Source organism: Heterodontus francisci, chromosome 6 (genome assembly GCF_036365525.1).
Source record: "Heterodontus francisci isolate sHetFra1 chromosome 6, sHetFra1.hap1, whole genome shotgun sequence".
Taxonomy (NCBI): Eukaryota; Metazoa; Chordata; class Chondrichthyes; order Heterodontiformes; family Heterodontidae; genus Heterodontus; species Heterodontus francisci.
In genome coordinates this window covers 119233135-119250219 of record NC_090376.1, presented here as the reverse complement: position 1 = coordinate 119250219, position 17085 = coordinate 119233135, and the positions used below count along the sequence as shown (strand labels likewise).

Genomic DNA, 17085 nt, shown 5'->3' with positions numbered 1-17085 from the left:
ACAAACCCCACAAACATACTGACCCCCCCCCCAACACAAACCCCACAAACATAATGACCCCCAACACAAACCCCACAAACTTACTGACGCCCCCTACACATACCCCACAAACATACTGACCCCCCCCAACACAAACCCCACTAACATACTGAACCCCCCAACACAGACCCCCACAAACATACTGACCCCCCAACACAAACCCCACAAACATACTGACCCCCCCAACACAAACCCCACAAACATACTGATCCCCCCCAACATAGATACCCACAAACATACTGAGACCCAACACAAACTCCACAAACATACTGACCCCCCCTCAACACAAACCCCACAAACATACTGACCCCCCCCAACACAAACCCCACAAACATACTGACCCCCCCCAACACAAACCCCACAAACTTACTGACGCCCCCTACACATACCCCACAAACATACTGACCCCCCCAACACAAACCCCACTAACATACTGACCACCCAAAAACAAAACCCACAAACATACTAACCCCCCCAAAACAAACCCCACAAACATACTAAACCCCCCAACACAGACCCCCACAAACATACTGACCCCCCAACACAAACCCCACAAACATACTGACCCCCCCAACACAAACCCCACTAACATACTGATCACCCAAAAACAAAACCCACAAACATACTAACCCCCCCAAAACAAACCCCACAAACATACTAAACCCCCCAACACAGACCCCCACAAACATACTGACCCCCCAACACAAACCCCACAAACATACTGACCCCCCCAACACAAACCCCACAAACATACTAAACCCCCCAACACAGACCCCCACAAACATACTGACCCCCCAACACAAACCCCACAAACATACTGACCCCCCCAACACAAACCCCACAAACATACTGACCCCCCCCCAACATAGATACCCACAAACATACTGACCCCCCAACACAAACCCCACAAACATACTGACCCCCCCCCAACACAAACCCCACTAACATACTGAACCCCCCAACACAGACCCCCACAAACATACTGACCCCCCAACATAGATACCCACAAACATACTGACCCCAACACAAACACCACAAACATTCTCCCCCAACACAAACCCCACAAACATACTGACCCCCCCCAACAAAAACCCCACAAACATACTGACCCCCCCAACACAAACCCCACAAACATGCAGACCCATGCAACACATCCCCCACAAACATACTGAACCCCCCAACACAAACCCCACAAACATACTGACCCCCCCAACAAAAACCCCACAAACATACTGACGCCCCCCAACACAAACCCCACAAACATACTGACCCCCCGCAACACAAACCCCACAAACATGCAGACCAATGCAACACATCCCCCACAAACATACTGAACCCCCCAACACGAACCCCACAAACATACTGAACCCCCCAACACAAACCCCACAAACATACTAAACCCCCCAACACAAACCCCACAAACATACTGATCCACGCAACACAAACCCCACAAACATACTGAACCCCCCAGCACATACCCCAAAAAGATACTGACACCCCAACACAGATACCCACAAACATACAGACCCCCACAAACATACTGAACCCCCCAACACAAACCCTACAAATATACTGACGCCCCCCCCCAACACAAACCCCACAAACATACTAAACCCCCCAACACAAACCCCACAAACATACTGATCCACGCAACACAAACCCCACAAACATACTGAACCCCCCAGCACATACCCCAAAAAGATACTGACACCCCAACACAGATACCCACAAACATACAGACCCCCACAAACATACTGAACCCCCCAACACAAACCCTACAAATATACTGACGCCCCCCCCCAACACAAACCCCACAAACATACTGACCCACGCAACACACACCCCACAAACATACTGACCCCACCAACACAAACCCCACAAACATAATGAACACCCAAAACAAGCCCCACATACATACTGACCCCCCCAACACAGATACCCACAAACATTCTGACCCCCCCAACACAAACCAGACAAACATACTGACCACCCCAACACAAACCCCACAAACATACTGACCCCCCAACACAGACCTTCACAAACATACTGACCCCCCGAACACAAACCCCACATACATACTAATCCCCCGAACACAAACCCCACATACATACTAATCCCCCAACATAGATACCCACAAACATACTGACCCCCCCAACGCAAACCCCACAAACACAAACCACACAAACATACTGACCCCCCAACACAAACCCCACAAACATACTGACCCCCCCCCCAACATTGATTCCCACAAACATACTGACCTCCCCCAACAAAGACCCCGACAAACATACTGAGACCCCCCCAACATAGATACCCACAAACATACTGACTCCCCCCAACACAAACTCCACAAACATACAGACCCCCCAACACAAACCCCACAAACATACTGAGCCCTCCAACACGAACCCCACTCACATACTGACCCCACAACACAGACCCCCACATACTGACCCCCCCAGCACATACCCCACAAACATACTGACCCACCCAACACAAACCCCACAAACATACTGACCCCCCCAGCACATACCCCACAAACATACTGACCCCCCCCAACACAAACCCCACAAACATACTGACCCCAACACAAACCCCACAAACATACTGCCCCCCACAAACATACTGCCCCACCCACAACCATACTGACCCCTCCCCCTCCAACACAAAACCCACAAACATACTTACCCCACAAACATACAGACCGGCCACCCCCTAACATCCCCCCAAGTATCCTTTCTGTTTTGCAGGGCTCTGATTCGAGCAGTATTTGGGCACTCTCCGCCCAGCTCCAGCCCCCGCTCCTCCCACCGCTGCTGCAGATCGCTGACCCTCGGCCGGAGACGGGTCGCGGATCCCGGTGCCTGTCCGCCTCTCTCCCTCTCGTCATGCCCGGGGGGCTGCAGTTTGCGGGACTTTTCTGCCTTGTTGTGCTGTGCGAGTCAGTGTCCTGTGAGTATCTGCTGTTTACTGCGCTGTGTCCCGGAGACACACTGGCTCCTCCAGCAGGAACACAGGGACAAATCGCAGGGGTTTGGAGGAGCAGCAATCTCTCTTGTTTTTGATGCATTTTTTGTCCACATAATGCTGTAACCTTTCCCCCAGGAGGGTTTGTGTCTGCTGTTAACCAGTTATGTTTCTGCCAGAGTGTTTGTATTTAGACCAAGGCCACAATCTATAATCCTGGTCCCATTTCACTGCTTTTTAAGAATTGTTTGACTAGCTAATTGTACAAAACTGTGAGTAAATATCTCCGATTCCAACTCATTTCTCACCCCGTTCAGATAAATCAGGGTAAAATGAGATGGGCAGGAGAGAGAGAGAAAGTAAATCACTGAATGTTGAAAGGTGCAGTGGGTCCTGATATTAAATGGTTACACTTTTCCTGATTGAAGCACAGACTGAAATATTCAGCCCATTGTCTTGTACCGGAAATAGGAACTTGTTCAATTGATTGAGGTGTTTTTGTTTTGCACATTTCATTTCATCTTTTTAATATTCCCACATGACAATCAGATTAAAAGAGCAGCCTTTGCAAATGAAACCATGTTAAGGGGAGTTCAGATTGCAGAGGTCAGTAAAGCTGCTCATCTCACCCAGGACAATCCCCACCAGTATTTTGCAGAGTATCACAGTGTAAATGCCCTTTAAAATTCTAATCCTTGTTTCCAGGTCCCTCCATGGCCTCTCCCCTCCCTGTCTCTGTAATCTCCTCCAGCCCCACAACCCTCCCAGATATCTGTTCTCATTGAATTCCCACCTCTTGAGCATCCCTGATTTCCATCACTCCACCATTGGCGGCCGTGCCTTCAGCTGCCTGGGCCCTGAGCTCTGGAATTCCCTCCCTAAACCTCTCTGTCTCACTTTCCCCCCTGTAAGACACTTCTGACAACCTACCTCTTTGACCATGTTTACCAAATTTTGTTTGATAACGCTCCTATCAAGCACCTTGGGATGTTTTACCGCATTAAAAGTATAATATAAATGCAATAAAAACAAGAAATGCTGGAACCACTCAGCAGGTCTGGCAGCATCTGTGAAAAGAGAAGCAGAGTTAACGTGAAGGGTCACTGACCCGAAACGTTAACTCTGCTTCTCTTATCACAGATGCTGCCAGACCTGCTGAGTGGTTCCAGCATTTCTTGTTTTTATTTCAGATTTCCAGCATCCGCAGTATTTTGCTTTTAATATAAATGCAAGTTGTTTTTGTTTGTTGGGTACAACCAGCAGTCCTCGAGAGTCTTGAAACAAAATTCCCACCAGAATAGAGAGCCATAAATAACATAAATCAAAGTCACAGTTTCTTGACGCAACTGACCACAAGATAGGGTCAGTTGAAGAAAGTTCTGTTCTACCTTGCCCTCTCCTTGACCTGCTCTCCCTACCAGATCCTGGTGTTCAGTTGGCAGTGCTCGCAAACTCTGTGACTGCCTCTCCCACATTCCACAACTGCACATCTTTTTCTCCGCGATGCTCCTAACATCCCATGACCCCTGCTCCCAAACCCCAATCTGACCCCTACTAGTGCATGGTGCCCTCCCCAACTTCCCATTCTTGTTCAATACTGAAATCTCCAATTGTACAAAACTGTGAGTAAATATCTCAGATTCCAGCTCATGTTATTTTATTCACAAAGAGCAATGCCACTGGAGGTCTGCTTGTAGCCATAATGTTTATGATGTCTGTGCGTTTAAAGGCAGTGTTAGCACCTCCTGGCAGAGATATTGAATTGATGCTGCCTATCATTATTGTGGCATTGAGAAATTAGACCACACTTTGGGCTGAGGTCTGTCTGCTTGTAACTGTCCCCCCACTCCTCCCTGTAGGAATGTGCGGAACAGAATAGATTTCACACGGTGAATGTGTTACTTGATTAGAAAATAAACTCCACAAATCAGTGTCAGGTTACAAAAGATATCCCTTGGAATCCCCACTCCCCTTACCCGTGTTAGATAACTGATGAGCTCCTTACATCATCACAAAAGCAGAATATGCCAGACGCTGGAAGTTGGAAATCAAAACAGAAAATGATGGAAATACTCAGCAGGTCAGGCAGTATCCGCAGAGAGAGAAGCTGGCCTAACATCACTCTCCCTGCAGATGCTGCCTGACATGGTGAGTGTTTCCAGCATTTTTTTGTTTTCTTATCTACATTATTATTGAAGTATCGAGGTTGCTACATCGTTAGCTAATTAAGGACATCAAAAAAGCAAACAATTAGCAAGAGAATACTTTCAGTCCATATTGACCTTCTCACGTACTCAAGGGTCTGCAAGTTTTTTGTCCTCAGGGCTATATTGGTGAATTGCATGGCATTTCTGGGCCATGTATTGACCCCAGTATGTCTCCTCTTTCTGGCCTGTGCACAGGACAGGCAAACCCCACTGTCCCCACCCATCTGGCTCCTGAATATGCTATGGCCCGGGTGCACTCTGGTATTTATTGCTCATCCCTAGGTCCCTATGAAGCTTGTTGTGTACTTACTTCCTGAACCTCTACAATTCTAGTAGCAGTTTGATACCACTGAGTATCTTGCTCGGCCACTTCCGAATTGAAGGTAAGAGTCAACCACTGGAGTCACACACGGGCTGGGCCATGTCAGGACGGCAGCTTTCCTTCGCTGAAGGACATTAGTCAACCAGCTGGGTGTTCAAGACAATCGGACAGCTTCAGGGTCACATTAACTGAGAACAGCTTTTTATTGCCAGAGTTTAAAAAAAAATTTAAATTGTTGGGATAAGAAATCTCATCCTCTGGATTATTGCATTAGTAACAAAACATCTACCTCACAACAGTGACTACATTTCAAAAATACATCATTATCTGTAAAGTGCTTTGTGAAGTCCTGAGATCACAAATGACACGATAATCATTGGGAGTACTTTCTTTTCTTGTCTATCGACTACACCTCCATACCCATGTACCCATGTACAACCAATCAGGGCTCAGGAATATAAGTTGTGAGGTGGTACCCAAAGCAAATGGCCATGAAAGGTGTCATTGGTGATACTAAAGGCCTGCTGGTGGCCACTCAGTTATAAAAGCAATTGGTAAGGAAAAACCTGCATTTCTATAGTGCCTTTCACAACCTCAGGTCTTCCAAAGTGCTTTACAGCCAATGATTTACATTTGAAGACTAGTCATTGTTGTAATGTAGAATTGAACGAGATGGACAATGAAGAGAATATCTGGTAGAATCCACACTCTACACTTGGATCATCAGCACAAACTCCCAGGAAATTGGTAAAATCTGCCCTTAGAACCTTTGACTGATGAACTTTTAATGTAGATGATGAAATTGTGCATTGAGTGAGTGAGCAACAGCCTGACCTAGAGTGTTTGCATGCACACAGTCCTGTCACACCAACGAGCGTCACAGTTTCTCAACAGACAACGGCGAGCAAACGTGATCTTCGAGGAACACAAACAGGGCATGTTAGAGCGGGAATGCATTGAAGAATTTTGCAACAAAGAGGAAGCCAGGGAAGTATTTGAGAACAATCCAGAAACAGTAAGTACTTCATCTTCTTTATAGTGCAGTGGGTCTGCTCAGTGGGTTGCACACTCACCTAAGTCAGAAGGTACTGGGTCAGTACTGAGGGGGCACTGCACGGTCAGAGGGTCAGTACTGAGGGAGTACTGCACTGTCAGAGGGTCAGTACTGAGGGAGTGCTGCACTGTCAGAGGGTCAGTACTGAGGGAGTGCTGCACTGTCAGAGGGTCAGTACTGAGGGAGTGCTGCACTGTCGGACGGTCAGTACTGAGGGAGTGCTGCACTGTCAGAGGGTCAGTACTGAGGGAGTGCTGCACTGTCAGAGGGTCAGTACTGAGGGAGTGCTGCACTGTCAGAGGGTCAGTACTGAGGGAGTGCTGCACTGTCAGAGGGTCAGTACTGAGGGAGTGCTGCACTGTCAGAGGTTCAGCACTGAGGGAGTGCTGCACTGTCAGAGGTTCAGTACTGATGGAGCGCTGCACTGTCAGAGGGTCAGTACTGAGGGAGGGCGGCACTGTCGGAGGGTCAGTACGAAGGGAGTCCTGCACTGTCGGAGGGTCAGTACTGAGGGAGTGCGGCACTGTCGGAGGGTCAGTACTGAGGGAGTGCTGCACTGTCAGAGGGTCAGTACTGAGGGAGTGCGACACTGTCGGACGGTCAGTACTGAGGGAGTGCTGCACTGTCGGAGGGTCAGTACTGAGGAGTACTGCACTGTCGGACGGTCAGTACTGAGGGAGTGCTGCACTGTTGGAGGGTCAGTACTGAGGGAGTGCTGCACTGTCGGACGGTCAGTACTGAGGGAGTGCTGCACTGTCAGAGGGTCAGTACTGAGGGAGTGCGACACTGTCGGACGGTCAGTACTGAGGGAGTGCTGCACTGTCGGAGGGTCAGTACTGAGGAGTACTGCACTGTCGGACGGTCAGTACTGAAGGAGTGCCGCAATGTCGGATGGTCAGTACTGATGGAGCGCTGCACTGTCAGAGGGTCAGTACGAAGGGAGTACTGCACTGTTGGAGGGTCAGTACTGAGGGAGTGCTGCACTGTCAGAGGGTCAGTACTGAGGGAGTGCTGCACTGTCAGAGGGTCAGTACTGAGGGAGTGCTGCACTGTCGGAGGGTCAGTACTGAGGGAGTGCTGCACTGTCGGAGGGTCAGTGCTGAGGGAGTGCGGCACTGTCGGAGGGTCAGTACTGAGGGAGTGCGGCACTGTTGGAGGATCAGTACTGAGGGAGCGCTGCACTGTCGGAGGGTCAGTACTGAGGAATGCTGCACTGTCGGAGGGTCAGTACTGAGGGAGGGCGGCACTGTCAGAGGGTCAGGACTGAGGGAGTGCTGCACTGTCCGAGGGTCAGTACTGAGGGCGTGCTGCACTGTCAGAGGGTCAGTACTGAGGGAGGGCGGCACTGTCGGAGGGTCAGTACGAAGGGAGTCCTGCACTGTCGGAGGGTCAGTACTGAGGGAGTGCGACACTGTCGGAGGGTCAGTACTGAGCGAGTGCGGCACTGTCAGAGGGTCAGTACTGAGGGAGTGCTGCACTGTCGGACGGTCAGTACTGAGGGAGTGCTGCACTGTCAGAGGGTCAGTACTGAGGGAGTGCTGCTCTGTCAGAGGGTCAGTACTGAGGGAGTGCTGCACTGTCGGACGGTCAGTACTGAGGGAGTGCTGCACTGTTGGAGGGTCAGTACTGATGGAGCGCTGCACTGTCAGAGGGTCAGTACTGAGGGAGTGCTGCACTGTCGGACGGTCAGTACTGAGGGAGTGCTGCACTGTCAGAGGGTCAGTACTGAGGGAGTGCTGCACTGTCAGAGGGTCAGTACTGTGGGAGTGCTGCACTGTCAGAGGGTCAGTACTGAGGGAGTGCTGCACTGTCGGACGGTCAGTACTGAGGGAGTGCTGCACTGTCAGAGGGTCAGTACTGAGGGAGTGCTGCACTGTCAGAGGGTCAGTACTGAGGGAGTGCTGCACTGTCAGAGGGTCAGTACTGAGGGAGTGCTGCACTGTCAGAGGGTCAGTACTGAGGGAGTGCTGCACTGTCAGAGGTTCAGCACTGAGGGAGTGCTGCACTGTCAGAGGTTCAGTACTGATGGAGCGCTGCACTGTCAGAGGGTCAGTACTGAGGGAGGGCGGCACTGTCGGAGGGTCAGTACGAAGGGAGTCCTGCACTGTCGGAGGGTCAGTACTGAGGGAGTGCGGCACTGTCGGAGGGTCAGTACTGAGGGAGTGCGGCACTGTCGGAGGGTCAGTACGAAGGGAGTGCTGCACTGTCGGAGGGTCAGTACGAAGGGAGTGCTGCACTGTCAGAGGGTCAGTACTGAGGGAGTTCTGCACTGTCATAGGGTCAGTACTGAGGGAGCACTGCACTGTTGGAGGGTCAGTACTGAGGGAGCGCTGCACTGTCGGAGGGTCAGTACTGAGGGAGTGCGGCACTGTCGGAGGGTCAGTACTGAGGGAGTGCGGCACTGTCGGAGGATCAGTACTGAGGGAGGGCGGCACTGTCAGAGGGTCAGTACTGAGGGAGTACTGCACTGTCGGAGGGTCAGTACTGATGGAGCGCTGCACTGTCGGAGGGTCAGTACTGAGGGAGTGCTGCACTGTCGGACGGTCAGTACTGAGGGAGTGCTGCACTGTCAGAGGGTCAGTACTGAGGGAGTGCTGCTCTGTCAGAGGGTCAGTACTGAGGGAGTGCTGCACTGTCAGAGGGTCATTACTGAGGGAGTGCTGCACTGTCAGAGGGTCAGTACTGAGGGAGTGCTGCACTGTCAGAGGGTCAGTACTGAGGGAGTGCTGCACTGTCAGAGGGTCAGTACTGAGGGAGTGCTGCACTGTCAGAGGGTCAGTACTGAGGGAGTGCTGCACTGTCAGAGGTTCAGTACTGAGGGAGTGCTGCACTGTCAGAGGTTCAGTACTGATGGAGCGCTGCACTGTCAGAGGGTCAGTACGAAGGGAGTACTGCACTGTCGGAGGGTCAGTACTGAGGGAGTGCGACACTGTCGGAGGGTCAGTACTGTGGGAGTGCGGCACTGTCGGAGGGTCAGTACAGAGGGAGTGCTGCACTGTCGGAGGGTCAGTACTGAGGGAGTGCTGCACTGTCGGAGGGTCAGTACTGAGGGAGGGCGGCACTGTCGGAGGGTCAGTACTGAGGGAGGGCGGCACTGTCGGAGGGTCAGTACTGAGGGAGTGCTGCACTGTCGGAGGGTCAGGACGAAGGGAGTGCTGCACTGTCGGAGGATCAGTGCTGAGGGAGCTTTGCACTGTCGGAGGGTCAGTACTGAGGGTGTGCTGCACTGTCGGAGGGTCAGTGCTGAGGGAGTGCGGCACTGTCGGAGGGTCAGTACTGAGGGAGTGCGGCACTGTCGGAGGGTCAGTACGGAGGGTGTGCTGCACTGTCGGAGGGTCAGTACGAAGGGAGTACTGCACTGTCGGAGGGTCAGTACTGAGGGAGTGCTGCACTGTCGGAGGGTCATTACTGAGGGAGTGCTGCACTGTCGGAGGGTCAGTACAGAGGGAGTGCAGCACTGTCGGAGGGTCAGTACAGAGGGAGTGCTGCACTGTCGGAGGGTCAGTACTGAGGGAGTGCTGCACTGTCAGAGGGTCAGTACTGAGGGAGTGCGGCACTGTCGGAGGGTCAGTACTGAGGGAGTGCGGCACTGTCGGAGGGTCAGTACTGAGGGAGTGCGGCACTGTCGGATGGTCAGTACGAAGGGAGTGCTGCACTGTCGGAGGGTCAGTACGGAGGGTGTGCTGCACTGTCGGAGGGTCAGTACTGAGGGAGTGCTGCACTGTCGGAGGGTCAGTACGAAGGGTGTACTGCACTGTCGGAGGGTCAGTACTGAGGGAGTGCTGCACTGTCGGAGGGTCATTACTGAGGGAGTGCTGCACTGTCGGAGGGTCAGTACTGAGGGAGTCTGCACTGTCGGAGGGTCAGTACTGAGGGAGTGCTGCACTGTCGGACGGTCAGTACTGTGGGAGCGCTGCACTGTCGGAGGGTCAGGACTGAGGAATGCTGCACTGTCGGAGGGTCAGTACTGAGGGAGCACTGCACTGTCGGAGGGTCAGTACTGAGGGAGCGCTGCACTGTCGGAGGGTCAGTACTGAGGGAGCACTGCACTGTCGGAGGGTCAATACTGAGGGAGTGCGGCACTGTCGGAGGGTCAGTACTGAAGGAATGCTGCACTGTCGGAGGGTCAGTACGAAGGGAGTGCTGCACTGTCGGAGGGTCAGTACTGAGGGAGTGCGACACTGTCGGAGGGTCAGTACTGAGGGAGTGCGGCACTGTCGGAGGGTCAGAACAGAGGGAGTGCTGCACTGTCGGAGGGTCAGTACTGAGGGAGCGCTGCACTGTCGGAGGGTCAGTACTGAGGAATGCTGCACTGTCGGAGGGTCAGTACTGAGGGAGCACTGCACTGTCGGAGGGTCAGTACTGAGGGAGCGCTGCACTGTCGGAGGGTCAGTACTGAGGGAGCGCTGCACTGTCGGAGGGTCATTACTGAGGGAGCGCTGCACTGTCGGAGGGTCAGTACTGAGGGAGTGCGGCACTGTCGGAGGGTCAGTACTGAGGGAGGGCGGCACTGTCAGAGGGTCAGTACTGAGGGAGTACTGCACTGTCGGAGGGTCAGTACTGAGGGAGTACTGCACTGTCCGAGGGTCAGTACTGAGGGAGTGCTGCACTGTCGGAGGGTCAGTACTGAGGGAGTGCTGCACTGTCAGAGGGTCAGTACTGAGGGAGTGCTGCACTGTCGGAGGGTCAGTACTGAGGGAGTACTGCACTGTTGGAGGGTCAGTACTGTGAGAGTGCTGCACTGTCGGACGGTCAGTACTGAGGGAGTACTGCACTGTCGGAGGGTCAGTACTGAGGGAGTGCTGTCCTGTCGGAGGGTCATTACTGAGGGAGTGCTGCACTGTCGGAGGGGCAGTACGAAGGGAGTACTGCACTGTCGGAGGGTCAGTACGAAGGGAGTACTGCACTGTCGGACGGTCAGTACTGAGGGAGTGCTGCACTGTCGGAGGGTCATTACTGAGGGAGTGCTGCACTGTCGGAGGGTCAGTACTGAGGGAGTGCTGCACTGTCGGACGGTCAGTACTGTGGGAGCGCTGCACTGTCGGAGGGTCAGTACTGAGGAATGCTGCACTGTCGGAGGGTCAGTACTGAGGGAGTACTGCATTGTCGGAGGGTCAGTACTGAGGGAGCGCTGCACTGTCGGAGGGTCAGTACTGAGGGTGAGCTGCACTGTCGGAGGGTCAGTACTGAGGGAGTGCGGCACTGTCGGAGGGTCAGTACTGAGGGAATGCTGCACTGTCGGAGGGTCAGTACGAAGGGAGTGCTGCACTGTCGGAGGGTCAGTACTGAGGGAGTGCGACACTGTCGGAGGGTCAGCACTGAGGGAGTGCGGCACTGTCGGAGGGTCAGCACAGAGGGAGTGCTGCACTGTCGGAGGGTCAGTACTGAGGGAGTGCTGCACTGTCAGAGGGTCAGTACTGAGGGAGTGCGGCACTGTCGAAGGGTCATTACTGAGGGAGTGTGGCACTATCGGAGGGTCAGTACTGAGGGAGTGCGGCACTGTCGGATGGTCAGTACGAAGGGAGTGCTGCACTGTCGGAGGGTCAGTACGGAGGGTGTGCTGCACTGTCGGAGGGTCAGTACTGAGGGAGTGCTGCACTGTCGGAGGGACAGTACTGAGGGAGTGCTGCACTGTCGGAGGGACAGTACTGAGGGAGTGCTGCACTGTCGAAGGGTCATTACTGAGGGAGTGCTGCACTGTCGAAGGGTCATTACTGAGGGAGTGCTGCACTGTCGGAGGGTCAGTACTGAGGTAGTGCTGCACTGTCGGACGGTCAGTACTGTGGGAGCGCTGCACTGTCGGAGGGTCAGTACTGAGGAATGCTGCACTGTCGGAGGGTCAGTACTGAGGGAGTACTGCACTGTCGGAGGGCCAGCACTGAGGGAGCGCTGCACTGTCGGAGGGCCAGTACTGAGGGAGCGCTGCACTGTCGGAGGGTCAGTACTGAGGAATGCTGCACTGTCGGAGGGTCAGTACTGAGGGAGGGCGGCACTGTCAGAGGGTCAGGACTGAGGGAGTGCTGCACTGTCCGAGGGTCAGTACTGAGGGCGTGCTGCACTGTCAGAGGGTCAGTACTGAGGGAGGGCGGCACTGTCGGAGGGTCAGTACGAAGGGAGTCCTGCACTGTCGGAGGGTCAGTACTGAGGGAGTGCGACACTGTCGGAGGGTCAGTACTGAGCGAGTGCGGCACTGTCAGAGGGTCAGTACTGAGGGAGTGCTGCACTGTCGGACGGTCAGTACTGAGGGAGTGCTGCACTGTCAGAGGGTCAGTACTGAGGGAGTGCTGCTCTGTCAGAGGGTCAGTACTGAGGGAGTGCTGCACTGTCGGACGGTCAGTACTGAGGGAGTGCTGCACTGTTGGAGGGTCAGTACTGATGGAGCGCTGCACTGTCAGAGGGTCAGTACTGAGGGAGTGCTGCACTGTCGGACGGTCAGTACTGAGGGAGTGCTGCACTGTCAGAGGGTCAGTACTGAGGGAGTGCTGCACTGTCAGAGGGTCAGTACTGTGGGAGTGCTGCACTGTCAGAGGGTCAGTACTGAGGGAGTGCTGCACTGTCGGACGGTCAGTACTGAGGGAGTGCTGCACTGTCAGAGGGTCAGTACTGAGGGAGTGCTGCACTGTCAGAGGGTCAGTACTGAGGGAGTGCTGCACTGTCAGAGGGTCAGTACTGAGGGAGTGCTGCACTGTCAGAGGGTCAGTACTGAGGGAGTGCTGCACTGTCAGAGGTTCAGCACTGAGGGAGTGCTGCACTGTCAGAGGTTCAGTACTGATGGAGCGCTGCACTGTCAGAGGGTCAGTACTGAGGGAGGGCGGCACTGTCGGAGGGTCAGTACGAAGGGAGTCCTGCACTGTCGGAGGGTCAGTACTGAGGGAGTGCGGCACTGTCGGAGGGTCAGTACTGAGGGAGTGCGGCACTGTCGGAGGGTCAGTACGAAGGGAGTGCTGCACTGTCGGAGGGTCAGTACGAAGGGAGTGCTGCACTGTCAGAGGGTCAGTACTGAGGGAGTTCTGCACTGTCATAGGGTCAGTACTGAGGGAGCACTGCACTGTTGGAGGGTCAGTACTGAGGGAGCGCTGCACTGTCGGAGGGTCAGTACTGAGGGAGTGCGGCACTGTCGGAGGGTCAGTACTGAGGGAGTGCGGCACTGTCGGAGGATCAGTACTGAGGGAGGGCGGCACTGTCAGAGGGTCAGTACTGAGGGAGTACTGCACTGTCGGAGGGTCAGTACTGATGGAGCGCTGCACTGTCGGAGGGTCAGTACTGAGGGAGTGCTGCACTGTCGGACGGTCAGTACTGAGGGAGTGCTGCACTGTCAGAGGGTCAGTACTGAGGGAGTGCTGCTCTGTCAGAGGGTCAGTACTGAGGGAGTGCTGCACTGTCAGAGGGTCATTACTGAGGGAGTGCTGCACTGTCAGAGGGTCAGTACTGAGGGAGTGCTGCACTGTCAGAGGGTCAGTACTGAGGGAGTGCTGCACTGTCAGAGGGTCAGTACTGAGGGAGTGCTGCACTGTCAGAGGGTCAGTACTGAGGGAGTGCTGCACTGTCAGAGGTTCAGTACTGAGGGAGTGCTGCACTGTCAGAGGTTCAGTACTGATGGAGCGCTGCACTGTCAGAGGGTCAGTACGAAGGGAGTACTGCACTGTCGGAGGGTCAGTACTGAGGGAGTGCGACACTGTCGGAGGGTCAGTACTGTGGGAGTGCGGCACTGTCGGAGGGTCAGTACAGAGGGAGTGCTGCACTGTCGGAGGGTCAGTACTGAGGGAGTGCTGCACTGTCGGAGGGTCAGTACTGAGGGAGGGCGGCACTGTCGGAGGGTCAGTACTGAGGGAGGGCGGCACTGTCGGAGGGTCAGTACTGAGGGAGTGCTGCACTGTCGGAGGGTCAGGACGAAGGGAGTGCTGCACTGTCGGAGGATCAGTGCTGAGGGAGCTTTGCACTGTCGGAGGGTCAGTACTGAGGGTGTGCTGCACTGTCGGAGGGTCAGTGCTGAGGGAGTGCGGCACTGTCGGAGGGTCAGTACTGAGGGAGTGCGGCACTGTCGGAGGGTCAGTACGGAGGGTGTGCTGCACTGTCGGAGGGTCAGTACGAAGGGAGTACTGCACTGTCGGAGGGTCAGTACTGAGGGAGTGCTGCACTGTCGGAGGGTCATTACTGAGGGAGTGCTGCACTGTCGGAGGGTCAGTACAGAGGGAGTGCAGCACTGTCGGAGGGTCAGTACAGAGGGAGTGCTGCACTGTCGGAGGGTCAGTACTGAGGGAGTGCTGCACTGTCAGAGGGTCAGTACTGAGGGAGTGCGGCACTGTCGGAGGGTCAGTACTGAGGGAGTGCGGCACTGTCGGAGGGTCAGTACTGAGGGAGTGCGGCACTGTCGGATGGTCAGTACGAAGGGAGTGCTGCACTGTCGGAGGGTCAGTACGGAGGGTGTGCTGCACTGTCGGAGGGTCAGTACTGAGGGAGTGCTGCACTGTCGGAGGGTCAGTACGAAGGGTGTACTGCACTGTCGGAGGGTCAGTACTGAGGGAGTGCTGCACTGTCGGAGGGTCATTACTGAGGGAGTGCTGCACTGTCGGAGGGTCAGTACTGAGGGAGTCTGCACTGTCGGAGGGTCAGTACTGAGGGAGTGCTGCACTGTCGGACGGTCAGTACTGTGGGAGCGCTGCACTGTCGGAGGGTCAGGACTGAGGAATGCTGCACTGTCGGAGGGTCAGTACTGAGGGAGCACTGCACTGTCGGAGGGTCAGTACTGAGGGAGCGCTGCACTGTCGGAGGGTCAGTACTGAGGGAGCACTGCACTGTCGGAGGGTCAATACTGAGGGAGTGCGGCACTGTCGGAGGGTCAGTACTGAAGGAATGCTGCACTGTCGGAGGGTCAGTACGAAGGGAGTGCTGCACTGTCGGAGGGTCAGTACTGAGGGAGTGCGACACTGTCGGAGGGTCAGTACTGAGGGAGTGCGGCACTGTCGGAGGGTCAGAACAGAGGGAGTGCTGCACTGTCGGAGGGTCAGTACTGAGGGAGCGCTGCACTGTCGGAGGGTCAGTACTGAGGAATGCTGCACTGTCGGAGGGTCAGTACTGAGGGAGCACTGCACTGTCGGAGGGTCAGTACTGAGGGAGCGCTGCACTGTCGGAGGGTCAGTACTGAGGGAGCGCTGCACTGTCGGAGGGTCATTACTGAGGGAGCGCTGCACTGTCGGAGGGTCAGTACTGAGGGAGTGCGGCACTGTCGGAGGGTCAGTACTGAGGGAGGGCGGCACTGTCAGAGGGTCAGTACTGAGGGAGTACTGCACTGTCGGAGGGTCAGTACTGAGGGAGTACTGCACTGTCCGAGGGTCAGTACTGAGGGAGTGCTGCACTGTCGGAGGGTCAGTACTGAGGGAGTGCTGCACTGTCAGAGGGTCAGTACTGAGGGAGTGCTGCACTGTCGGAGGGTCAGTACTGAGGGAGTACTGCACTGTTGGAGGGTCAGTACTGTGAGAGTGCTGCACTGTCGGACGGTCAGTACTGAGGGAGTACTGCACTGTCGGAGGGTCAGTACTGAGGGAGTGCTGTCCTGTCGGAGGGTCATTACTGAGGGAGTGCTGCACTGTCGGAGGGGCAGAACGAAGGGAGTACTGCACTGTCGGAGGGTCAGTACGAAGGGAGTACTGCACTGTCGGACGGTCAGTACTGAGGGAGTGCTGCACTGTCGGAGGGTCATTACTGAGGGAGTGCTGCACTGTCGGAGGGTCAGTACTGAGGGAGTGCTGCACTGTCGGACGGTCAGTACTGTGGGAGCGCTGCACTGTCGGAGGGTCAGTACTGAGGAATGCTGCACTGTCGGAGGGTCAGTACTGAGGGAGTACTGCATTGTCGGAGGGTCAGTACTGAGGGAGCGCTGCACTGTCGGAGGGTCAGTACTGAGGGTGAGCTGCACTGTCGGAGGGTCAGTACTGAGGGAGTGCGGCACTGTCGGAGGGTCAGTACTGAGGGAATGCTGCACTGTCGGAGGGTCAGTACGAAGGGAGTGCTGCACTGTCGGAGGGTCAGTACTGAGGGAGTGCGACACTGTCGGAGGGTCAGCACTGAGGGAGTGCGGCACTGTCGGAGGGTCAGCACAGAGGGAGTGCTGCACTGTCGGAGGGTCAGTACTGAGGGAGTGCTGCACTGTCAGAGGGTCAGTACTGAGGGAGTGCGGCACTGTCGAAGGGTCATTACTGAGGGAGTGTGGCACTATCGGAGGGTCAGTACTGAGGGAGTGCGGCACTGTCGGATGGTCAGTACGAAGGGAGTGCTGCACTGTCGGAGGGTCAGTACGGAGGGTGTGCTGCACTGTCGGAGGGTCAGTACTGAGGGAGTGCTGCACTGTCGGAGGGACAGTACTGAGGGAGTGCTGCACTGTCGGAGGGACAGTACTGAGGGAGTGCTGCACTGTCGAAGGGTCATTACTGAGGGAGTGCTGCACTGTCGAAGGGTCATTACTGAGGGAGTGCTGCACTGTCGGAGGGTCAGTACTG

The 17085-nt window shown here is 55.0% G+C and overlaps 1 protein-coding gene across 1 annotated transcript in view; it reads left to right on the top strand.

The window, feature by feature from the left end:
• The first annotated feature begins 2850 nt into the window (after positions 1-2850).
• The window catches only part of pros1 (protein S), a 93174-nt gene continuing 78939 nt past the window's right edge, over positions 2851-17085 (top strand). Inside the window, exons 1-2 of the mRNA XM_068034189.1 lie at positions 2851-2991; positions 6393-6550. Coding sequence (XP_067890290.1) covers positions 2928-2991; positions 6393-6550 — 222 coding nt within the window. The 5' untranslated portion in view covers positions 2851-2927. The remainder of the gene's footprint in view (positions 2992-6392; positions 6551-17085) is intronic.